The sequence below is a fragment of the Hypomesus nipponensis genome, chromosome 3 (genome assembly GCF_054491055.1).
Source record: "Hypomesus nipponensis isolate SF chromosome 3, ASM5449105v1, whole genome shotgun sequence".
Lineage (NCBI taxonomy): Eukaryota > Metazoa > Chordata > Actinopteri > Osmeriformes > Osmeridae > Hypomesus > Hypomesus nipponensis.
In genome coordinates, this window is record NC_140363.1 from 4,937,929 (window position 1) to 4,964,030 (window position 26,102).

The 26,102-nt window shown below is 42.9% G+C and overlaps 3 protein-coding genes and 1 non-coding gene across 4 annotated transcripts; 2 read left to right on the top strand and 2 right to left on the bottom strand.

Annotated features, from left to right (window-relative positions):
• The first annotated feature begins 336 nt into the window (after positions 1 to 336).
• Positions 337 to 8,842, top strand: lgmn (legumain). Its single transcript, XM_084684657.1, has 14 exons — positions 337 to 463; positions 848 to 996; positions 1,366 to 1,463; positions 2,385 to 2,466; positions 2,718 to 2,800; positions 2,922 to 2,997; positions 3,647 to 3,709; positions 3,819 to 3,885; positions 5,758 to 5,876; positions 6,583 to 6,672; positions 6,843 to 7,052; positions 7,546 to 7,710; positions 8,172 to 8,239; positions 8,327 to 8,842. The coding sequence occupies exons 2-14, from the start codon at positions 856 to 858 to the stop codon at positions 8,367 to 8,369; spliced, it is 1,305 nt and encodes a 434-aa protein (XP_084540783.1). The 5' UTR covers positions 337 to 463; positions 848 to 855; the 3' UTR covers positions 8,370 to 8,842.
• Positions 8,843 to 9,504: 662 nt separating this feature from the next.
• chp1 (calcineurin-like EF-hand protein 1) lies at positions 9,505 to 14,842 on the top strand. The gene is made up of 7 exons (XM_084684660.1): positions 9,505 to 9,982; positions 10,398 to 10,470; positions 11,227 to 11,307; positions 11,973 to 12,100; positions 12,328 to 12,389; positions 13,469 to 13,591; positions 13,763 to 14,842. Exons 1-7 carry the CDS (start codon positions 9,916 to 9,918, stop codon positions 13,814 to 13,816), a joined length of 588 nt encoding a protein of 195 aa, XP_084540786.1. The 5' UTR covers positions 9,505 to 9,915; the 3' UTR covers positions 13,817 to 14,842.
• Positions 14,843 to 18,726: 3,884 nt separating this feature from the next.
• Positions 18,727 to 25,834, bottom strand: oip5 (opa interacting protein 5). The gene is made up of 7 exons (XM_084684661.1): positions 25,251 to 25,834; positions 24,965 to 25,045; positions 20,853 to 22,798; positions 20,059 to 20,125; positions 19,853 to 19,975; positions 19,671 to 19,752; positions 18,727 to 19,483 (listed from the first exon to the last, which is right to left on the bottom strand). The coding sequence occupies exons 3-7, from the start codon at positions 20,977 to 20,979 to the stop codon at positions 19,397 to 19,399; spliced, it is 486 nt and encodes a 161-aa protein (XP_084540787.1). The 5' UTR covers positions 20,980 to 22,798; positions 24,965 to 25,045; positions 25,251 to 25,834; the 3' UTR covers positions 18,727 to 19,396.
• Positions 23,059 to 23,249, bottom strand: LOC146299465 (U2 spliceosomal RNA). Its single transcript, XR_014744272.1, has one exon. It is a non-coding gene; the product is annotated as a U2 spliceosomal RNA (small nuclear RNA).
• Positions 25,835 to 26,102: the final 268 nt, after the last annotated feature.

A 26,102-nucleotide genomic window follows, 5' to 3' on the forward strand; every position in this document is an offset into this window, starting at 1 on the left:
AAAAAACATTGTGCTGTGCTTGGGCAGATACAGCGCCTGTATATCATGTGACTTTCTGAATGATTGTTCAAAACATACACCTGCTCGCTGTTAAAAAGTTAATAATAATTTGAAATAGGCGTACATGTACTGTTATTTGTTATTGTCTGTAGATAAAAAATTTAAAAGTCCCGTTTCAAGGATACGACACTGGCCTTATTAAAAGGCAAATTAATAAAAGGAAAATTTCTATTGAAGCTTTGTTACCGTCTACAAATGGTTGTACACATGGGCACCAATGATCTATTACAGGGGACAAAAGATTTTGGTGGTAAAGCACATGACCAGGCATCATGTGTTTTGTTCAGTCATGTCCCGCCCTCCTGCCAATCTGATTGGCTGTCAAGCAAATCTCAATAAATGTTTACATAAAAGAGCTGGTGGCAACTTTAGAGACTCATCCCGACAGCATCATAGGATTAAGGTAACTGGCTTGAAATTAATAAAACATAACGTATCACAAGGGCTGTTGTGGATATTGTGTCAGATATTTCTGTTATTTTCCACAGCGCCGTTTTGCAGCGAATGTTTTCCATGGGATTTCTAGGATTTAACTGGATAGCTAGCTAGTCTAGCTATGCTAACTCTTAGTAGCAGTGGCTAGCTAACTGTCCCACAGACTGCCAGCGAAGTCATATGACTGCAATGTTTACAGCCGTGTGTGCTATTTAACAGGGAGTGCTAATACAATTTAGCTGGTTATTATCAGGTCTGAATTGATAATGCTGTAGCTTATGCCAGCGACAAACATGGCTTTGCATGTATGAAGGAACAGTGTGGTTTGATGTCCAGATTCAATTCTTTTCAGGAGGAAGAATGTTCACGTCTACCGTAGCCTTGCTGGGCCTGAGCCTGGCCCTGATGGGCAGTGCTTTTCCAACACAGGAGCCGGAAAATGGTAAAAACTGGGTGGTGATTGTTGCTGGCTCCAACGGCTGGTACAACTACAGACATCAGGTAAGAATTGATATCTCAAAACGGCAAGTTGAAGCCCAAGCACAGTCTAAATGAATCTCACACATTGGTCACTATCATATGAGGAATTACAGTATTATAGACTTTTGGTGGTGTGCTGTGTATTTCCTTCAGCTGCCTGTGCTTGAGAGAGTGACTTTCCATGTTATTGATCTCTTGATATTATGGACTATACCTATAAGACTATCATGCAGTGTGTACAAACCAATCTTTAGAGGACGAACAGCTCTACTGTATGTAGGCCTTTATGAAAATGACACAGCGGTCAATGAAACCACACGTTCTTGGTGTAACTCAGGGTGTTTGGACCGTGTTATAACAATGCCTGATACTCTGTGCTCTTCCCTTCAGGCAGATGCTTGCCATGCTTACCAGATAGTCCATAAGAATGGAATCCCCGACGAACAGATTGTGGTGATGATGTACGACGACCTGGCAGATAATGAGGAGTGAGTACAGTCTTGTGTTTCGTCTTCCTGCTAACTGCTCTTCCCCTGAGGGCAAACTCGAGTTTATGCAGGTTAAGTGTGTTTCTATTGAATGTACTCTAGTGAAGTGAGTGTTCTGTGTTCCTAGGAGTTAGGAGACTGTGGTTGTAGGCTCAGGTCCTGTGTGTGGGGACAGTTTGACAGCCAGGCCGTAAACAACATGGGCTCAGAGAGAAGCTCCAGGGACAGTTGGTGGAAGTCACAAGGAACTCATTTAAGCGACCCTGTACCCTGGAGACTTTGTAGAAGATTCGAAAGTTTGTCTGAGTTGTTCTGTCTTAATAGTGGGCAATTAAGCACTTTCACACTGAGTTGCTGTGATACATTTGGATTGTATTGATTTTATGTAGGTCAGTAGTCTATATTTCCTCGTGTCATTTATGGTATGGTTTTACTGCTTTCCACCAACAATCTGGGTTAATATTTACCTGTTAATAAAATTTAAAAACAGGATAGGATGATGGACATGGTGTCTTGCATGTGGGGGTTGTGAGATAAGGTAATAAATATGATATAAAACATTTTTGATGGAAGCTACAATACTGTCTGCTGAGCTGAAAGTATTTGATGGTTGTGGTCGATTTGTCTTAGCGTGACGGTCCACCTAAAAATAAAAGGCATGGTCATAAGATGGTGGTCTGGTCGTTATAAAGGGTTAGGAAGTGATACTGAGCCACATGCAAGGAGGGGAGTCATTATGGTCGTGACCAGTCACCTGATCATTGATGCTGTAAAGAAGATTGTGTCTGTAAGGCACGAATGTGGTTGTCTTGCTGGATCTATGGTGACGAGCAGAATGGAGAGATTTGTGTCAACGTGACTCTGTTGTCAGCCTGTTCCCCTCCTCCAGCAGACATGGTGACATTCCTTGTTTGTTCCCAGTAATCCCACCCCGGGGGTAGTGATCAACAGGCCCAATGGGACAGATGTGTACAAGGGAGTCCCCAAGGACTACACGGGGGACGTGAGTTCACCTCAACACCTTTTGAAATCACAGTCATTCAGTTAGCAGACAGTCGTAAGTGGGTTGGTACTTTATTGATCCAAAAAGAGAAATTGTGGAATAACAGCAGACCAGGCTGGAAAAACACGGGGAGAGAACATATACATACAAAAGACATCATACGATAATGTTTTTCTCACGTTAATCAGGGCTTTCATGTTGACCTGTTCCTTATTTCTTTTTGTATCCTCATAACCTGTTTCCTCCTAAAGGCTGTGACACCAGGGAACTTCCTGGCTGTTCTGAAAGGAGACTCTGCTAGTGTCAAGGGCGGTTCTGGCAAAGTGCTTAAGAGGCAAGTAACACGTACGGAATAGAGGGGAGATGTGAACAGTTTGACTGTGCAAACCCATTCAGGGCTACTTAAAAAAAATGAAACCTCTATTGTTCTGACTTGCATTACTTCCTTTCGGCAGTGGTCCCAATGATCATGTGTTTGTGTACTTCACTGATCACGGTGCACCAGGTATTCTGGCCTTCCCCGATGATGATGTAAGCATGTTTTTAACTTCCTGTCCAATTCTGTGTTCGTCCATGACCAGGCCATGGCTGGATGACCCAGTTCTGTCATATGGTCCACATTACTGGCCATGTCTCTTTACTCCCTCTTAAATCTTGAGTTTTGTCATAAAAAGTGAGATTTCAGCTGAGCTAAGGCGAATCTATGCTCTGCAACTCGTGACTAGTTTTTTGGGCGATGTGTCATGTCACAGGCTAGCCTGGCTGCCAGCCCAACTTTTCCCCGCCCACAAAAAAATGTGGTCTGGGAAGTTGGGTTTGGGGGAAAAACGATTTCAACAAACGACATATTACGTTGCTCTGATTGGTTGTAGGTTTATCCAATTGAGTGTAGAGGCATTTGTTTTTCGAGTTCGGTTGAAACATGCCCCATAGTTACAGCCCAACGGAGAGGTATCAGACTCAAATTCTGACTAGAATTATGAGTATGACAACGTCAGGCTAGTCACAAGCGTCTCCCTGAGGTTGCTCAAGACCCTGTCAGATCAGCTGACTGTTCGCTTACCTTCACAGCACGCACATAAACATTGTTTGGAACAACAATCTAGATATATCCTTATTATATCCTTATCCTGATCCTATAGATTGTTTTGGGGAAGTTCATGTGTTTTTCTCTCCACAGCTTCATGTCGAAGACCTCATGAGTGCCATTACCTACATGCGTGAGAATAAAATGTACCAAAAGGTGCCAGTTAACTCTTTTTTTTAAACACATCTTAACTGATGTCAGGTGATACTATGGTGAAAGGTGAGATGATGAACAGGTCTGACTGGTTTCTGCTCCTCACACTCAGATGGTGTTCTACATTGAGGCCTGCGAGTCTGGATCGATGATGACCAACCTGCCTGCTGACATAGACGGTGAGTGGTTCTTGACCCTTTGACCCCTGGGGCCTGTTCCATAAAGCCTACTCCAAAAAACTGTGATTAAAGTCCTAAACCTGACTTTTGTCTGGTTTAGCAGCAACATGGGCTAAGCCTGACAGGACCAGATTAGTTTTGCAACATAAGTTACCATAGTAACTGAGCTCAACTAAAACTGGCTTTATGGAACTAAATCAACAGGAAATTAGTCAGACTAACTGACACAAGCCTGGTTTATTCGGTAAACTCGCTTTATGTAACAGGCCTCTGGAATCATTCTCCAGGAAAACAAGACAAGCAAACAAGTACAATAAATAACAGGGAGTCACTCAATGTGAGTGTAGGGGAGGGAAAAGCAGGTGGCTAATCTTTGAGGAGCATACCCTCAATATGATCTAGCCTGCCTAGAACATGATGAGCAGAGGATGTAATGAATAACCTCCCTTCCTTGGTCTCCTGTGCTGCTCTGTATCTGGGGATGGCAGGGATTCAAGTATTCCGGCACCGTGCCGGATGTCCGGCGTGTGGCCATCAGAATTTTTTTCGGGGGGAACTTGCATGCGGTTTAATATTTTAGAGTCAATTGATTTCCCCTACCAATCATATGAGAGGAATGCAGCTACAACTAACGTTACAAGCCTATCAGAAGCAGAGCGGGGCAGGTCCTGGCAACACGGTGTGAATTAGATCCATACGTCACGTTAGCGTTGTCGGTGAAAGCATGGAGCACAAGTTCATGAAGCCTGGGGATGATGTCCTACCCATAGATAAAGGACTCAAATAAATGGCACTGGGTGTGGATAGAAGAAGGTAGAGACAAAACTAAGAGAACCTGGTGCTTGTTTTTGCACGTTTTGCTCAAGGAAGCTAGTATATGCCTGCAGCTGTAAGAAAGTGTTTGCTGGTCATGTCATAGAGCCGCTGCCCGTGCACTCAAACTTACCACAACGTTGCCGGGAGCAACTGTTAATGCTGACACACCGTGTCTGTGACTTAAAAAGACGTTTGCACATTTATTGCGGAACATGATTTGTCATTCACAATTTCTTAGCCACTGGTCACCCTGTGTAGAAAATTAGCCATAAGACCAAAAAAAAGGTGGCTCAGGATTTTTTTTCACTTTAACCCCTGGGATGGTGACTCTGGATAATCCCTCCTCCTGTTAATCTAGTCTGGGTTTGATGAGGTTGGCAGTTCTGCTGGAGCCCCTGTGACACTCACAACCCTGTACCTCACAGATCATGGTCATGTTGTCATGGTCAGTGACGGTCCTAGCACATTTGGTGCCCTAGTCAAGGTTTACCTAAACCGCCCCCCCCCCCCCCCCCTTTTCAACCACAACACAGACACATGACGTGCCGCGGTTGGCGCCCTCTGCTGGTAGTGCGTTTGAAACTCAAGGACAGCGGGAGGGTTCATTTAAATGGATGCACTTGGGAAACTGCAGCCCCCCTCTTCATGCCACCTTAGGAAATGGAGCAGCTAGGCGATTCTAAGCCAGCATGGATTCACAGTGTCTTGGCCCTCCCAGGCAGCCATCTTCAACCCTTCCTCTGGTCTCCTGTCTGGAGAGGCTACATCAGACAGCTCCACCATAACATACCTGACTTCACCCCTTGTGTTTTACGCCAACTAAGCATGTTTGTTTTCCCTAGCCATGCCAAAGACAACCAGCACTACTTTATCCTGTAAATTGTAGATTCATAGAGCATTTTCAACTTAATATTTTGTTGTTGTCTCTGCTACTGTAACACTGCAATTTCCCACCAGCATCATGAAAGTGCTGCACACGGTTCTGTTCCACTGTACTCAGTTTGAATAGACGCATCTCATCTGTGCTCTGCTGTCGTTCTCTCTGCTGCTCTACAGTGTACGCAACCACTGCAGCCAACTCCCATGAGTCCTCCTACGCCTGCTACTACGATGAGAAGAGGGACACTTACCTGGGAGACTGGTACAGCGTCAACTGGATGGAGGACTCCGACCTGGTGAGCTGTCTCACCCCCCGCTGTCTCACCCCCTGCTGTCTCTCCCTCCCTGCTGTCTCACCCTCCCTGCTGTCTCTCCCTCCCTGCTGTCTCACCCTCCCTGCTGTCTCACCCTCCCTGCTGTCTCACCCTCCCTGCTGTCTCACCCCCCTGCTGTCTCACCCTCCTTCTGTCTCACCCCCCTGCTGTCTCACCCTCCTTCTGTCTCACCCCCCTGCTGTCTCACCCCCCTGCTGTCTCACCCTCCTTCTGTCTCACCCTCCCTGCTGTCTCACCCCCCCTGCTGTCTCATCCTCCTTCTGTCTCACCCTCCTTCTGTCTCACCCTCCCTGCTGTCTCACCCCCCCTGCTGTCTCACCCTCCCTGCTGTCTCACCTCCCTGCTGTCTCACCCTCCTTCTGTCTCACCCTCCTGCTGTCTCATCCCCCCCGTTCACACAGCTGTCTCACCCCCCCTGCTCAAACTGTTTCAGTCAGGATCCACGTTGAAAATGGGAAATCATTTCAGCCCCCCCCCCCCCTTTATATCCCATCATAAGCAATATATAGCGCTAGACTTTCTTTCTGTATGCTTCCTGCTGCGTGAGGTTCAAATCGCACAGTTTGAGGACGTGTGTCTTCTTGAATGACTTTTATTAGTGGTGTACAAGGAAGACAAGATGGGTGTCCTGCCTGGATCATTCATCCTTTGAGTGTTTGTTTCACAGGAGGACCTGACCAAAGAAACCCTCATGAAGCAGTTTAAGATTGTGAGGAGCCACACCAACACCAGTCACGTCATGCAGTTTGGCAACAAGGTAGGAACTACTGTTCATGAAAAAGAGAACGTATGAAATTGTTCAATACAGTACTTATAAATACAATATTATTGTATTATAATCTCAACCTAAACTTGAAATGTTTATTTGACATGTATCTAATAATGGCATAAATGTTTAAACTCTTTTTCTGTATGTTTCCTGTCCAGACCTTGGCCCACATGAAGGTGATGGCGTTCCAGGGGAACTCCAAGGCTGACTCCAGTCCCGCTCCCTCTATGACCCTGCAGCCTGTGGCTGACCCAGACCTGACCCCCAGCCCTGACGTCCCTCTCGCCATCCTCAAGAGGAAATTCATGTCCACCAATGACATTAATGCTGCCAAGGGATACGCCAAGCAGATTAGCCAACACATCAAGGTAACATGAGACATGAATTCACTCCTCTATCTTGATATTAAACATGGATGAGAGCTTTAGTGATGCTGGGGGAGGGGTCACAGCAGCTGAACTAGCATGGTCCAGGAGGTCAGTAGAATTGACAGGATACAAAAAATCGAATGTGTATTAACCTTTTAAGCACGGTCACCCCAGTGTGAGGAGACAAACGGCTGTTCCAGAATGGGGTTGTGGTTGGGCCGTCGAAGCAAGGTTACAAAATCGAGTCAAACATTTGCCGATGTCAAACTGCTAAACTTTGTATTTACTTTCCAACGTGTGATCGTTGCGTCACCTGCGGGCTTTATATTGGTCAGGTTGCAATCACGCATATGAGATTGTATTGCTGCTGCGGCCACCCGAGCGTCACATAGATGTGATCGGACATGTTAGCAGCTAGCAGTCCAGACCGTGTCCCCCGTCCTGTGAAACTGTCCGCCCCGCCGTGTGAGCTGGATGTTGGGTTGTGTCCCAGGTGAGGGATTTGCTGGCTGAGACCATGCGGAGGGTGGTGGAGATGGTGGCAGGAGCTCAGGTCCAGAAGGTCCTGAGTGAGCGGATGGAGTTGACCCAGCACCAGTGCTACAAGGCTGCAGTGCACCACTACAAGACTCACTGCTTCAACTGGCACACCACGGAGGTACACGCCCAAGATTCTAGACGTTTACTTAGACTCCCCCTCCTCCTAGAGGGACATTCTAAAAGTCATCTTGACCACACATGTTCTAGAATGCTTATCAGCCTTACCTACTTCCTCAGAAATGGAACAGAGTCCCAGTGATTAGACAGAAACCCAGCTAACAATACGGGTTTCACAGGGGGGAAACCACTGGCCATTTGAATGGGTTTTGGTTCTTATTTACATTTAATCAAATGCTTTGTTAAAGACAACCAACCACATACATTAGCATACTGTTGACAGCAGTCTGCTTAAAATGGTCATAAAAAGTGCATGTTGGTAAGAGGCATACATACTCCTATATAGAGTTCTGAAACCACTATCACCACTCTGACATGCATGTTTCCAGTGTCTGTTCCTGTTCATGTGTATTCTGTCTGAGTTGGTGTCTTGTAAACCTCACAAACTGTTTGTGTTTTCAGTATGAGTACGCCCTCAGACATCTGTTTGCCCTGGTGAACCTGTGCGAGGCGGGCTACCCAGCAGACAGGTAACGACCGAGGCGACCTGCCCACAGTCACTTCAGGCAGCCAGCAGCTGCTCGCGGCTTCACCCTCTGTTTCCTCCCTACCCTCAGGATCCTGAAAGCCATGGACTACGTGTGTTACTTCAGGATGTAGGCAGCGCGTCTGCGAGTGAACACACTGGAGGTTGTCGTCCGTTCGCTGTGTCTGGTCTAAAAGGGGCTGAGATGAGCTGCGATCTGCACTGATGAGGAATCAAGTTGATGATCACAAAGGGTCTTTTTTTTTATCACACTGCGAATACGCTTCCTTTTTTTCTTCAATGCTTTTTTGATTTTATTGATCTTTTAAAACCAGTGATGATGGTGATGATGATGATGATGATGATGATGATATATGCACTATGTCGCTGTGAGAGTATCTGAGTTGAATGTTCTGTTCTTGATTTTAAGTCAAAACCTAAGAGAATAATGCAGCTGTAGGGTTGTGTAGCCCATGGAGCTGTCGTGTGATGGGGGTGTACTCATGTGTGACTGGGATGAATGCTACTGACATGTCGACGCAACGTGAAGGTCCATGGGGCAATGATGATGTCGCCGAGATCTTGAAATAAAATCTGCACTCTGAAACAGCTGATAAGACATTTTTTTGTGTGTGATCTTGTCCTCCTCATTTGTTGTTCTTTTGTACACAATATGCTCTTGTGTGTTTGCAACTAAATTAATTGCATAACTTCATTATTGCTTTTAGGTTAAAGACTTGTTCAAATGGATGCATACTAACTTACTATGATATTTGTGATACCGTTATAGCTATAGACCATGAAGGCTCTATACCAGCATTGACTGGAATGTACCTGCGGTTCCTAGATAAAAGTACATCGCTTTGGATAAAATAATGTGCTTAAGGACTCAAATGAAATGTAAATCAAGTTCATAGTGATGGGTGAAGAATGGAGAAGTCCACTTTAGGGTGGCAGACACAACACGTTACAAAACTGTCCAACACTTCCATCTAGTGGAAATAAAAAGGCAGTCTCACTAATGTTCTGATGTCGACAAATATTTGAAACCCTCAACCCAATTGTGTGTACATGATGTTATAAACTGGGTTGTGGTGAAACAGCACTCATAGCGTAACGCCCTCTTTCCACCCATGAGGCCTATCCCGGCCCTGATCATTAAACTGGGATTTCTATCACATCGATGTATTTCTATGGCGAGCACCGCCCTTTACGAGGTCTGTCCAATATGATACGTCCCCCCCCCCCCCCCCTCACAGCATGCGTCATCATATTTCACCTGCCTATCTCGCAAAGCAGGAAGACTGTACAGTGTGCTATTGACAGATTGTTCCAAATAGATAGAAACGTTCACAGACTATTCTGAAATCGGAAGGAGACGTACGGGCCGACAAGCTATTTGGAAGAGCTCGCGCGAGCTAGTTCTACTCCGCCCTTAGCCGCGACTAGCTACGCTACATTACAGCAGCCAGAGCAGCTTATCAGTACGCTGGTGTTGGTGGTACTGTAACGTTGTCCGTCTCTGGCGGCTAACCTGCTGGGAATAGATAGGCTAACTAACGTTAGCCAAGTTAGCTAACTAAGTACTCATAGTACGAATTAGGCAACCCTGTCGAACAATCCGGTTGACAACAGTAACAGTTGCTGGACTGGTTAGGGTTTGCTTCGTAGCCGTTTACCATGGGTTCCCGAGCCTCAACGTTACTCAGAGAAGAGGAGATTGAGGAAATCAAGAAAGAAACCGGTTGTAAGTTGTTTTATTATTTAACAACTAGTTGAGTAGCTATTCACTGTAGACAGCTAGTTTCCTTCTGCTTGTTAGCTCTACTGTTGGGTAGGAAGTGTTAGTGGTGGCTAGTGTGTGAAGAGAGACACATATATGAGCTCTAACCATGTGGATTTACCGCTACTGTCTGTAGCTATATATAACTTGTAGCTGAATGATGGCCTTTCTTCAATCACCAGATATCCTGAAAAATGATGAACTTAACCCGTACTGCCGTATTCCATGTCTATGATAATAAAGGGCATCATTGGCCAGTGAATAGTGACATTCAATAGCTTTAATGTCAATGACAAAGGTTAGATGATGATTATTTCTTGTTTAGTAAACTTTGGTTACTGATCTTTTGTTTGTGTACCCCCCACTTCACTTCTCGCAGTTTCTCACAGTCAAATCACCCGACTGTATAGTCGCTTCACCAGCTTGGATAAAGGTGAAAATGGAACGCTCAGGTACGGACCTCGACACCTTTCAGACATCACTAATATATTCCCAACATTAAATCTCGGCTAAACCTTTGCGTACCACATTTAAAACAGACATACAACACCTTCAGGATAAATGGAGTGTTAAATCCTGAGAAAGTGGTGATTTAACGTTATTGTAATTGTCTATGTCCAAGGTGGTGAGACATTTACTTCAGCTTTGAATAAGATCGTTACCACGTTTGTTCCTGGTAACCAGTTAGCCTACATGACTAATGTGCTCAAAGGAAATGGTCCTTGTTGAACTGTCCTTTTAAAATATAAAGGATTTGCACATAGCAAGTGCTGTATGTGCTTTGTCCTTGCACAAGGCATTATGTTTTGGGATATACAGAAGGAAACTGTCCCTTATACTCAAGGTGACATTTCTTAATCATTCATCAGTTGACACAACACTGTACCCATGTCTCCAGGGCTTAATGTCTCACCCAGCACTGTTCTCTATGAGAAGGAACATCCCTGTCACAACTCTAAACACATAAATAACACCCTCACACAAGAAAACTCTGTTGTTCTTCACACAGGTCATGAATCTGTTTTCACAATGGTCAATATAAAGAAAATAAAGACATCATGTAAACATCTGGTGTCTGACAAGTTATCAGAGAAGTTATCTAGTCTAGGATCTGTAGAGAGTCATTCACAATGGGGACTGGGTAGCTTGTAGACATGGTTCAAAGTTCTGATCTCCAGCATTTACTCTCTCCAACTCTTTATCTGCAGCCGGGAAGATTTCCAAAGAATCCCTGAACTGGCGATAAACCCTCTTGGTGACAGAATCATCAATGCCTTCTTCCCAGAAGGGTAAGTTCTGTCCATCACAATTCCTCTTGGTGAATTTTGGGCTGGTACCTATGAATGGCACTTTTTGACAACAACCAAATAGTGTAACGGTGACATGTTACGAAAAGTATTTTTGCTTGTATTTGTCTGTAGGCTGTGTTTTTTACACGCTTAACAGTTCTAAGCTTGTTTTTTGACAGAAAGTTTTAGATATATCATTACCTCCCCAAAAAACTCTGTGTGTAGGCGTCTTAAATTTAGCTGTGGCTTTTAATGGTTTCTGGTTTGTCCATGCCTCTATGGTTTGGTTTGGAACAGCTTGTGGGGGGGATTTCCACCCCAGGAATGAGGGATGTGGTTAACCTTTCTATGGGCAGCAGAAGTAGTCAGAGTTCAGAGGTATATCATTAAGCTACACCTGTACTGTTTGTTTTTCAATGCGTCATCCGACGTGTGGAGTGAAACCAGTTACTTAGTTCTAGTTTCCACGCTCCCACTGAGTGCTATCCAAGGTGAACAATCTTAAATAATCCACACAAAAATGATTGATGAAAACGGAGATGGCTTACTCTGAGTAAAGCCATGGTAAATGAAAAAGACCTTCATCCTGCCAATTGTTGTCCTTCAGTCTTGTGTGCTCCGAAAGGGTTAGTCAAATGGTTTGCATTTTGCTTTTATGCTTGCAGGGAGGATCAGGTGAACTTCCGTGGATTCATGCGAACGCTGGCCCACTTCCGTCCGATCGAGGACAACGAAAAGAACAAGGACCCCACGGTCAGCGAGCCCCTGAACAGCAGGACCAACAAGCTCCTGTGTGAGTCTGGAGGCTGCCACCAGGGTGTGCCCGGCCCAATCACCAGCTGCTCTCAGACAGGGCCTGGGATTCCCTCGGCTGGGTTATAGGAGAGCTTATGTCGTACAGAGATCGAAAGATATGGAATGGTTATGTCATACAGACATATAATGATAGAATAGGTTGAATGCTTACATCATGAATGAATGATGAGAATATTCATGAAATATTTGTTTTGTCCCCTTCAGTTGCATTCCGGTTGTACGACCTGGACAGGGATGATAAGATCTCCCGTGATGAGCTTCTGCAGGTGAGGCTTGGGGCTAGTCTGGGTGGGACAGGGTACCTCTAAAATACTGGTTACAGATCTACCCCCCTGTAGGTTTACACTCCAATCCTGGAGAGATACCCTCCTATTTGTTTACACTCCGACCCTGCCCCTGGAGAGATACCCTCCTGTCGGTTTACACTCCAACCCTGCTCCTGGAGAGATACCCTCCTGTAGGTTTACACTCTGACCCTGCTCCTGGAGAGATACCCTCCTTGACACGGTTGGACACCTCTGTGTTACAAACCACATGGATTGTGAAAACCTATTTCACACAGAAAATCGAGAACCAAGACACACCCTTATCCTGCCTCTCAGTGGAAAACAGAGCGAGCATTGTGTGTTTTGTCATTCAAGTGCTCATTCATGTGTCGTAATCCGAGTCAGGGATTTGTTGAGACTGAGTTAGACTGACATCTGCAGACTAGACTGGGAGGAAACAGGAACGACAGTGAACTCTCTGGTGATTCTGTAGATGTCACGGGAGGCTTCTTTCAGGCTTCCTTCCTCTCTTATGCACACTGTGTTCTCCATGTTCCGACCTGGCCCTCCTCCCATGAAACACATTCAGTGTCTGTGTCCTGTACTTGCCAGAAGCTGAGGGTTGAATGATTAAGGAGAGCCTGATCTCCTATTGTGCTCAACACACAGGCAACACAACATTACTGCAGCCCAGCACACGGGCAACACAACATTACTGCAGCCCAGCACACGGGCAACACAACATTACTGCAGCCCAGCACACGGGCAACACAACATTACTGCAGCCCAGCACACGGGCAACACAACATTACTGCAGCCCAGCACACGGGCAACACAACATTACTGCAGCCCAGCACACGGGCAACTCAACATTACTGAAGCCCAGCATTTCCCATGCCCGTAGCCAATGGCTTTGATTCTCTCTAATCCTGCATAGTCGTGCTTATCATCTGAAAGGAAAATTCCAAAAAGTATTTCCAGATTGTTTTCTATAAATCATGACTTCTGTAATACTTGTATTTGTTGTCAGTGTTTCTGGAATGTTCTGAGCCTGTGACAGCAAACGTTGGTTTCCACAGGTCCTCAGGATGATGGTCGGGGTGAACATCTCAGACGAGCAGCTCGGCAGCATCGCTGACAGGACCATCCAGGAGGCGGACCAGAACGGAGACAACTCCATCTCCTTCAACGAGTTCATCAAGGTTCGACTGTTGACCTCCTGCTCGGAACGAGGACGCTAGCTCAACCAGATATCTCGTCGTCTCGCTCGTTGTCTGCCACTTCATATGAAGCCAGGCCTTTAAGTTGACTGTTGATACGTTTGTGTCCGTGCTCGCACTGAGGTTAAAACTTGACCTTTTTGGCCTCCTCAGGTGTTGGAGAAGGTGGACGTTGAACAGAAGATGAGCATCAGGTTCCTGCACTAACCTGGATAGCCTCGCGGAAGGACTCTGGGTGCAGAAACATCATGCCAGCTGGTACAAGACCCATCTCGATTTAAAACACTTACAGGCTGCTGCGGCCCTCCAGACAGCCTCCGCTCTCTGACCAAGCAATAGGTAGATAGCCCTGTCGAGTGTCTCCTTTTGTCTGTCTGCCTTGCACTGCTCTGTCATCAAAGGGAATACTTGCGTGCCTTGTTTTGTCTTGGGTTTTTATGTGCTGTCTTGACGAATATTCCCCCAGAAAATACATGTATTTATTTAAGACTGTTCAAGGTCAAATCAGAACTCACACTGTTTAGTCTTTGTGTTAAACGCTAACTCTTTACATGAAATTTCTATTTGTTGAGTGTGGTACCATGGTTAAGTTATGGCTTTGCTGTTGTAATGTATAGGTAGTTAAGGCCAAAAGCTCTCCATTGTTGCGCTATATCAACACTATTCACCATTGTTGAGAATATCCTCCCTCTTTGCATATTTATCAGTGTGAATATGCAGTTATTAAAGGTAAGTCAGAAATGTAAATTCCGACTCAACAAAAAGAAGCATTGTATTTTATGCCAACAAGCGTGTCCTCCCCTCACTCAGCATAGGCCTGTTCACACCACCTCTGTCTGCCTCTTGTCCTTTGAGTTAGGCCTCTTCCTCTCCAACACCATTCTAATGCTGAACTCTGTTTGGTGCCCCCTTCTTGTTTTTCACCCCAAACTGAAGTGCCATGTCCATGACATGTCCATGTCATGTCCATCCTTCAACCTAAATGCAGAAGGGGAACCAAAGTTGTGTTTGTGTTTCTTGTGTGTTAACCTAGCTACTGCCAATAGACTGTAATCACCCATCTCTTGTGCTCTTCTGTTGGACTGCAACACGATAGCTTTGTCCCTCAGTCATATGACTGCATGGCACAGAGAGGTGCACAGAACAATTAAACCACGATCTGTCTCTTTCCAGGATCAATTTAAAACATTTCGTTGTGAATAATAAAGATGCATTATATGTGTTTTTGATTTTCTTGGTTAAATGTTTTTTATTAATTTACTTATCAGGTTAGTTCCAGGTAGTCCTACTGCTACAACAGGCTGTATTGCATTGGAATATATATTTCTGTGTAGGCCTATGTATTCAAAAACGAATTCCACTGAATGACCAGTGGGGTTTTTTAGCTAAGTGATGTGATTGTGAGTTTGTCTTTAAGATGACAGGAGATATAAGATGAGCTTGCATCTGGATGCTGGATATACAACTGTCTTCTCATCAGTTTTAGTAATCGAAAATGTGATTATCAATCTGACATTCAACTGTATAATCATGTGAATTGTTATATGTCATCAAATTAATTGTTGATTTGAATTTAATAAAACTTTAAGTGCCATGCAAAAATAACTGTCAATTTAGGTATTTTGAGTCATCAGGAGAACCGGTCTAGTTTGAGCCAATTCTATTTCTATCTGCGTCGTAAATTCTGGGCGGGCATTGAGTGTTGAGTGACAAGGCTGTTCAGGGTTGCCAGGTTTAAAAGATGTAAAACTAAATTGTTTCAAATAGTATGTCTGTACGAGTTTACGTGTATCATCGATTTATTGTGCACCCTACAGCAGAAGTGTGAAGGGGGGATCAAGGTGGGGAGTCGATATTTTACCGAGGAGTCGTGAAAATTGTGGATCTTTAGTAAGGGGTTCCCTCACAACCTGGCATAGGCTACACATGAGTCCTTACAATTATGGCGTGAAAATGGCGTAAACATTTTTGCTTGGGTTGGGGGGACAAGTAGTTGGGACATACATTTTACGTCCCCCCTGCCCCTTTGGATCTTGGAGATGTTAATTGTAGGTTGTAACTGGAATGCTGAATTATATTTTGACGGATCATTACTATTTTATTTGTGTATCAGGCGACAAGCCTCTTTGAGGTGGTCTCGGTAGGAACTCTCTTTGTTTACGACTGTGACAGTGAGAACGTTCCCAGGCCTCTTGACTGTCTGACTTGAACAAAGATATGTAAATTAAAAGGATAACAACGGTACATTGCAATTATTTTGCCGTTTCCAGCTGGTCATTATGTTCATCGACTCATACCAAGGTCAGTGTCTCCGAGCCATGATGCATGTCTGTCATATTTTCCGCATGGTGTTGAATTTAAAATGAGTCATATTGCTTTGTTGTGTAGGTATGTTGTGGGCTGGTTTCAGAAAACGGACAATCCCGACTCCTCGTGGGTCAGGTTATGGTCTGTAACGCTCGATATTAAAGCGCTATTGAAGCTTGTGGCCCTCAACCATGGATATCATCACCGAAGCTTCAACTTGTCAGAGTGGGCTGTCCGAATCAACTGCTCCAGAGATCCGCCTAAGATGCAGCCGAGAACGGATAATTTGCTTTGTCTGAGGCTGATGTTAATGACACCTGTCTGGTTCTAGCTCCCAAAAAAATGTGTTACCCAGTATTTTCCTTTTTTCGGAGAAAAATGTAATCCCCCTCCTAAGATCTGACACACTTTTTACACGGGTTGTCCCCGTGAAACAGAAGAACGGATGTCCCCAGCATTAGAAGTCTTAACCTGCCATACTAATATAGTTCACCTGTATGTTTTCTCCAAAGACATACCCCCCTTACAATTATTATTAATATAGTGTGAAATATGGGTTTCTGAGTCAAGTAGATTTTGTAATGACCCATTTGCTGGTTGCCAAGGTTAGCTTAGTTGCATTCTGTAGCAAACATTGTATGTAGCCCCTCAAGATTGCTAATGGCTGTTGGACGTCTTCAATCAAGGGGGAATTATTGCACTACCTCATCGAAATGCAATGTGTGGTATTATTTGTGTGTGTATTTTATTTTAAGTAATAAATGTAGCATATCATACAAATTGTAGGCCTGGACCATTTAAAAACAGTACTGTACCGAAAGTCCCTTATTTAAAAAGGACACGCTTCATGGGGGTTTAGAGAGGTGTCAATACCTTCAAGATGATATGTAAATGGCAAGGAAAAATATTTAAAAGTAGGCCTAGTGTAGGCCTACTTGCTGCCGTTTGATGGATCTAACCAATAATCTGATGAATCAGCATCAAGTTAAGTTGTGCCCTATACCTACATTCTGAATGACAGTGTGGCCTATTAGGTTGCAGCCTTTTAGCTCCTCTCTTAAAAAACGGGATTTGTGCAATATTTGATCTTATTACATGTCATGTTGTTGACCAGAATATGTATATTATAAACAAGTGACAAGTTGTTTGAAAGCAACAAAATCACCAATGTCTTCCATTGAAAACTGTATAGTCTCATATGCATTAGCTTATTTAGCAGGACTGTGGTGCTACCTACTTACCATGCATGCAACAGGTAGTGATGCTTGCTTAACAAAGTAATAGTGGAATAGATGTTTTTTACCGTGGGGAAAAAAATAGATAGGCCTCCTTTGTACCAGGATGAACAAGATTCTCTGATTAGGCAGAGTTTTGTTGACCTTGGAAACCATTGTAACCTAAGTTATATTACGATACTAAAATGGCCCATGGGAATTCGACGTGTAGAAGTGGTAGGCCTATTTTATGTGAGTTGTGGTGAACTGATAATTCAACACTTTCCAATTGATAAAAATAATGTAAAAGTCTCCGACCTGATAAAAGTCCTTGATGTAGCCTACTAGGAATAGTTATTGTACTTGCATCGCATGGTAACGACTCGACTTGCTTTTAGTAGGCTTTCATTTTCCACTGCTGATAGAACCCTGTCAAAGTAGACATCAAAGATGCTGCAAGAAACTTTTTATTCAACGTGACACTTTCGCTGAATCGGTTAATGTTTTTTTTTTTTTTTGCTGCCGCTATAATACACAGTCGCTCATAGTCATAGTCGCTATAGTAACTTGGCTATTTAAAAATGTGCACTGGATGTCCCGTGTAACGATTCACTCTGACATATCAGTAGTCTGCAGTGTTTCATCTCACCTTTGGGATAGCCTCAGTACAAAGTAGGCTACCAGCCACCCGATGGAAAATCCAAAAAGGCGAGTTGAGATGGTACCATGCTGTGGAAAAGTGCCGTAGACATTGTAAAAATATATAGACTTTTTACATGACTAACCCATAGTTTGGAATGCAGTTTATTATTTTTTAGAGTATTTAAAAAAATCAACCATACAATTGTAACTTATTAGTTTAGGGTTAGTAGCAATAACGTAAAGCATGATTTTAGCATCAGGGTATTTTAAGTATTGTGTGTGAGAAGGAGTTTTTGTATAGGGTACTTTTTGCTCCCATCATTATTTTTGTTAACCAGGAAGTGTATTGTGCACTTGGTTCTAGGATGCATTACCAGTAACCCCAGTTAGGATTACAGCAGGACCACAGTATGTTGTTTTGAGTAAAGACAGACTAACACTGCACTGGCAAATGAAACAAAGTGAATTCACAATATGAAATTGTATTGTTCTGAATCATTGCTTAGATGTGTGTGTGTAGTAAACACCAACTGTTTCATGTCATAATATTTGAAAGCAATAGAGATGGGCAATAGGTCTATCAATCTCACCATATCATTTGATAGCCCGCCCAGGAAATTGTATTGCCTAATTATCAAATACCGCAACAAATATTTCATTAATCATTTTTCGTCAAGGTTAAACACCATTATTACCATCCTGTTATACATACTATGTTTAACCTTTAGGTTTGTGGGAACTTTTATATTTGTGGGTTTATAGGATACATGAAAAGAGAGATGCTATAGATGATTGTTGGTTAACCAATTATGCATGACAAAGCTGAATAATTAATGATTTGTATTGCATGCAATAATCCAGTTTTGTAACTATGTGAAAGTATTAGAATTATGATACTTAAATGTTTTTGTTTTGGGGGAGGGAACTGTATCATAATCACATAACAAGAAAAAACAAAGTCTCCAGGTTTTTTATGGTGTAAAAATCAAAACATCCCAAACAGTTCTATTTCTAAACATTGAAATTGACATTACCAGGCCACAACAGGGAAGTGTACTCCAGAAACACTTAAACTGAACCTAAACTATGTTAAAACCTAAGACATTGTTATATTGAGAAATTGAACAGTTACTGGGGACAGTATTGCATGGCTGTACACTGCTAATCAACTTCACCACAGAATGAGCCGAGTTTAACTATGCACTCCAGAGGGTGGTCCCGAGCATGTTGTTGTGAACCTCCCGTCTGGTTTCGTATTAACAATCTGCATCAGAAATTCAGCAATAAAAAACAGCATGGTGCCAATAAAACGAGTGACCTCATTTATTCAGAGTGAAGTGTGTTGTTTCCTGACACAAGGTCCCGGAACATCTAATATCAATTCAAACATACACCAGCATGCACTCGATCACCAGTTTACATCAATATGCCAGACACACATACAAGTTTACGTTCTGACACAAGACAAACAGACATATACCGTGCAAGCATACACCTTCTTACATTTACCAGCATACATTTTACATTCATACACCATGTTGAACAGACCAAGTCCTAGAGAACCTGTCACCTAAACAGAACCATGACACAGGAAGCTGGAAGTCATCACCAGCCCGGCAGCCCTCTAATCCAATCTTGCAGTGCTGCTCTCTCTCAGGCTGCCATGTAGCAGAGAAATGTGCTCCAGTGCAGCCTCCATTTCTTGTTTCAGCTGGAATATCAGTACAGTGTAGAACAGTATTGAAGTTTAGTTAGTGGAGAAAGAAAGAAACACAGGAAAGTGATTATACATGTTATTAATTAAAAATGTAACCAAAGCAACATGTATGGCTGTGAAGGCCAATATACAGCATAAAGCCTGTTGACACATTAATAATATGTTGAGGGGCACATTTTACCGTAGCTATACTTTTTCCAATGGGCTCTATATCGAAGTTAAGTGTAGAAGCCTTCACCATAGAACCATCACTGAATTGATAACTGCATAAAAGGATATACAACCATTAAAACACTTTTAAACACAAAAATCAATAAACACTCCAGACTAGATTGCAGTGTCTCATCTTATTGTGGACCTTACCAATTTGTGTTATCTTTCCGGATGAGAAAGAGGGAACGCAGACTGGCGAGATGCTGTGGGGCTGAGACGAGGACTACACCCACAGAACAGCCACACCCAGAGCAGCTCAGGGAATTGTAGATGCTATGGAATCATACACATATAGCAGAGATCCATTCCCAGTTGTACATATCATGGTTAATACTACATGAGTTGTACAAACATACCAGTTTTCCCATTTCTCCTCAAGACTTGACTGTATCTCCTTCTTGATTATCACATCAAGGGTGACCTCTATGGAAAGATTAACTGCTTATGAAAATCAGAGTAAGTTAGTTAATAACAGTACATTTTTTTATAGCGTACAATAGGGTGCATCGGAAACCACCATATATAAAATGCTTGATTTGAAATGAAAATCACCGATATAGTTAATCGATAGTTTTTATTACCATTCATTGATTCAATGTTTTTTTTTTTTTCTAGTTGTCCTTTTGCCAAATAAGCAAGTTTTCCCCATCTTAAATGTTTATGGCCCTACATGAAGAACATATTAGTCCAGCAGCCACTGCCTTTTTCCGGCATCTCCCCAGGTGGGTATTTTTCACAGAAAGAACCCGTGTCTCAAAATAATGTTCGAGTTTTCCCTTTTCAACATATTCTTGGCTGACTGAGTTAACCATGCATTCATCTTCTCATTTTCTATAGCTGTGGCCAGCAGCTCTGCAGCTCTTTCTATCGACCAAATATGACAGCACAGGCTTCAGGTCGTGGTCGCAGAATTGCGCAGTTTCACTGTCCAAAAACCCTTGCGACTTTTAGACTACTTACTACTTGTAAGACTGAACTTGAAATTGAATGGGCCAAATGTGAGTGGTCAATGAGACACGTGGCCCCGGAGCCATAGCTTGCCGAGTCCTGCTTCAGACAGCAAACATTTGACGTAAACTGACAACAAAGGCTGTAGACGTAAGTTTTGGTTGACAATGAAACATTTTTGGCACATCAACACACCACTTACTGCTGCATATTAGTGAGTCACAACACTTTGCTTCTCCACAAAGTCCGAGTGAGTCTGCCCACACCGTGTTGCATTGTCCACAGTGGAAAGTCATGACATTCCTGTAAACACCTTCTCTTGGGTCCATTGCGTTCCTCTGAGCTGAGAGCGTTGTCTTCTTGTTTTACGGGGGTTGGCATTCAACTCATTGGTGTAATACTGCCACATTCTGCTCCGGAGTGGATCAGACGCCAAACTTAAAATCTAAATCCCATAAAAAAAAAAACACACACAGACACCCTAAACTGCATTGGTCCGTGTAGGCTACCTTGTGGCCATTGGTTTTTCTATTTTGCAACCCGTGTTGACAGACGCAAAATAGAGCCGTAATCGTTTTGTCACTATAGCCTAACTCAAACACATATTTAAATTTAACGGCTTGTTTTGGGTTGTATCGTTATTTTAAAAATGATAATGAAATAACCATAACCATATAACACAAATGGCATAACGAGCTATTAATCGTCTGTTTGATCGTCCATATTATGCATGCTGGCACTAGTGCAAAATATCTTTTCGAGAGAGAGGGGGAGAGACGTGTAACGGTTGGAGGTGTTATTACTTCCGAACACCAGAGAGCAGCAACGACTAGCTTTTTTTTACCTGTAATTATAGGCCTATTTGTATTACCTTGACAACAGGTTCTTTAGTAGAAGACACACACACACCAAGCTGGATGTGTTGACCAAGTTTGCTGGTTACTTGGTTAATAATTCATGATCTTTGATGAATATAAGTTTTTTTAACAGCCTATAACAGATGAAAAAACAACCAACCAGGAACCTCTAATGACCTGTCCCATGGTGGAGAGGGATGAAAACCACATGAAGAAATCAAATAACATGTTTAAGGGGCATATTATAGTTTTTATGATCTATGGTTATCATGAAACAAATGTAGTGTTAACAATGTTGATGTTAGTCTTTACCTGATAATCGTAAACATTCGTTTGATAACTATGAAACTTTTTTGTAAACCTTTTTTACCAAACTTTTTGTAGAAAATATTTCTAAAACCTTAGAAACTGTTACTACAGCCACACCAATAATTGTGTTAGCCCCACCATGAAACAAGCAAGACAATTGTGTATTCTATTGTGCATGTATTCACATTGGAATTCACACATTGATTTGAGCCCAAAAACTATGTAGATTACTTAAATAATCTTGCAAATCACCTAGACCCATGTCTAAAATGCAAAAACACAAGAATGTATATTTTTTGGGACAGGCCCAGTTGAGTTTGGGACAGTTAATTATGCACTTTGGGATGGTACTGGGACAATGAGGGAAAAAGTTAGTTGCGAGCCCTGCCCTTCCCTCTTCTCTCCAGCCCTGCCCTTCCCTACTCTACTGGTGTAGTTTGGTATATACAGTTATGTGCAAAGGTACAAATAGAGTGAAAAGTAAAGCTATAATGCTTTAAGAATTAACGGAAATGAAAAGGCTAAACTATTTTTTTGAACAACGTTGCACTTGCAGTATTGCCGCATTAATACAGAAGGAAAAAAAAGTTAAAATGAATGTACATATGAAAGGACAAAATAATGTACGAAATCTTGGAAGCTTCAGACTTTTGCACAGCACAGTAAATACAGGGTGTAAGTACTGTAAATGTTCTCCGGTGGTGTTTGTGGTCTGGAGTTTGTGAAATTGTTGTTTGTATTGGCCCCTTCCAGTAACGTAAGGGGGTGTCATATTTTGAACTTTGTCTGCTTATGAAAGGCTGAAACAACAGCATCACTGCAGAGGTACACATCTCAGGTTGTTGTTTCATAAGCTGTGGTTAAAGTGACAGTTAGTATTTCTGCCAGGTTGACTTGAGGAGCCAGCTCAGTCCGTGTTCTCTTGGCTGTGGTGGAGAGAACTCGCAGTAGCAACACGCCAGTCACCTGAAATATCCAAAGCCTGAATAGAAACCCAAATAAAGATGTGAGGACCACAGAGCCTTCCTGACAGTGGTTGGACATCCCTATACAGGGAAAACCCATTTCAGAAGAGGCATTTCTGTCTATGGCTCTAGGTTTGTAGTGTGAGCAAAACAGAGATAGTTTGGCATGACTGCCTCAAGGGAAATACGTCGTACTAAGCGTGATGTACACAGTTACACTTCCTAATACACCGCAGTATGTCAACATTAGTTTTTAACAATTTGTTTTCCCCAGGAGGGGAAGTGCACCGTTCCTGGAAGTACTGCAATACCAGGTCGATGCGTGGAGTGGACGGAGCAAGCCCCTATTCCATCTCCCTGTTCCAAAAATCAATTTAATATATGGTCCCCGGGTAGGGGACGTATCAGATATTAAACTGATAAGAACAGATACTACACTTGATCTTAGCCAAAAGGCCGAGAAGCGATACCAGACTGCCCCTCGAGAGACCCGAGTCATTTCCAGGAACGTCATATTAATATACGGCGTCACGATTGTACTAATTGGACTAATGAGGTACATAATCCGTATAAAACTAAACGGAGTAAAAAAACATCATTAGCAAAGGAAAATTGCTTTAATCAACGTGTAGTCTTTGAAAACTAACGTAAAAACGCGGTGTAGCTGTCACGTGATACACGGCCCTCCAATTGGAAATGAAAGATACAACTGTCGAAAACAATCACAGTTAGGCTACTCTTCCGAGATACAACCGGCCAATAACATGTACTTTATGTATTGGTCAAATATTTCCTATTTTCGTGGTAGCCTATTTGAAGACTGTTACGCTAGCTAACGGAAGAACAAATAACAGCCATGCGAACAGCGGACTCGAGTTACAACAAAACCCTGCCATCTGCTGGACATCATAAACAACAGCAGCAGCCACGGCATCGGGCTTCCCAATAGAAGACCGGTCTGTCACGCTGTTAAGCATAACCAACATGGGTGATAGGCATTTTGGCCATCAATTGGGACAGAAGATCAATCTTGTCTGACTCAGTTATGCAAAAGTGGAAAAGGATATGCTATGCAGTGTAAAATCACATTAGCCCTACTTTAGTTACCTAGAAGTTAACAAGTTGCCTTCGAAGTTGACACACACACGGTTAGGGAACTATCATGCAGAGGCGCGTTTTGAGGCTGCGCATCATGATCAGCCATTTAAACTGCTAACAAGGTCAATGGTAATAAGCAAACGCGTGGTATTGAGTTAATTGCCGGCGAGGTAGGCTACAGTTGCGCCCTAAATATTAACATTTGAGAGAGTTGGCTTTAGAGACGACAGTTCCGTTTTCTATTCGACCGTAATTTGGGAAAACATGTACTATGCTAGCTTGCAGTTCGACGTCAGCTAGCTGGGTGGGCAACTCGCATCGAAAGACGTGGTGCTACAGGGCCTATTTGAACGACCTCGTGACCAAACTGCCAGGTAGCAAGAAAATAAATCTACGTAGGCCTTCCTAACTCTACATGCCAAATAAATACTACCGCTCAATGAGTCTTCTTTCAGCCAATGCCGGGATACATTTGCCGTGACACATTGCGCATCGAGTCGTTCGGTAATAGGGCCTCGGCCTGCTACCAGGCCTGGAACACACACAGGCCTCGACGTTAAGAGGCCGAGTGTCTTACAACTCCAGCAAAACTCAAACAACAAAAACGAATATGTCCTGACTATTGGCTGACATGACTGTAAACATTGACACACGTTAACCACATACATTGTCACGCATTTAGGCTATTAAAATAAACAACAAGCGCTCTTTCCGAATGACTTGGATCAATGCGCTGTAGTGAGAGGCTGAGAGCCCTTCCATTTCTCCCGATCGAAGCACTTCCACTACAACTCCTAAAAAAGAACTCCGAAATGTCCTATTTGCATATTCCGAAGAAGGCAATGTATTCTAGCGAAGGGGAAAGATACAATGAAAGCGGCCCATGTATTTTCTTTTACAAGTCACGGACAATTCACAGCACATCGGTCTGACTTCAAACTAGATTTTTGACGTGATTTGCCACAAGGAAAGCTAAATCGCCAAAACTTTGAGGCTAATCAATTTGGCAGACTTGGAAAAAATGTCTAGCCTAGGTCTAAACGACATGCAACAGGAGTCGGCTTACCATTAAACAATATACTCACAGTTTGAGGGGTTGCATGAGGAAAAAAACGACAACGTCGTTCCTCGCTGGGGCAATGATCCCAGAGCTCAAACAAAGCATCCTGCAAGGCGTCAAATGTACAAAATCCATTAAAATGCTTTTCCACATATCTTGTATGTATATTTAGGCCTATTTGGTCCGTTCGTGAGGGAAGATTTCAGAAGAGGCCCACGAAATATCCTCCCAAAGACAGTGCCATGCACTTGCAAAAGACAGTGCCACTTGCAAAAGGACTAACCCAATACAATGTGTTGACCTGCGCATACCTGAGAAATGTTAATGAGGTGCAACACTTGAGCGTCCTGGGGGGTTGGGAGGTGAGAAAGTTTGTGGATCTCTTTGCTGTGCTGTGTAGGTCCCATGTAAGCCTGTTTTTCATTCCTTGTATATTTTCCTTGCCTCGTCGGACGTCATTGGATTGAACTTTAGACACATGTCACATTTGTAACATGTCTGTAATATAAGTTATTAAATTATTCCCCAATAAAGCGAAACTACAAAAAACTTTTAAAAATCCGTAGCTTTAACGGTGAAAAACTGTAAATTAGCAACAGTAAAAAAAAAAAAAAACGTAATTATAAAACATGAATTAACTGTTGAATTCACAGATAAGTAGGCTACTGTAAATGTAAATACAATAAAGTTTAGGGTTCAGTTAATGTGGGACATCAGGTAAAGTGGGACAGTTATGCATTTTGATGATTTACTATGTGCAAAACTGACATCCAATCACCAGAGCGTATCTTGACTCGTAAATACAACACTTCTAGTCACTATGCAGTGGTTTTTATTTGTCTGACATCATCAGAGTAGGCGTGATCTGGCTTGACAAGAGGGCTATACAGAAAAAACGCATCGAAAGTTCAGCGGCATATGACATTATATTTCATTATATAAGGCTTGCAAAGGAATTTAAATGAAGTTACAATGAGTAGGTAGGCTACTATTGCAGCATATTGAAGGGGTTTAACCACTGATCATGTCAGGTAATGTGGGACAGCATTTTTCAGGTAAAGTGGGACATCTAGTAATGCTGTGTTTATGCAAAGTAATTTAAATCCACAGTTGTCAAATGTTTTATACCAATGCATCATACTGCACTGGTATAAGTTCCCAAC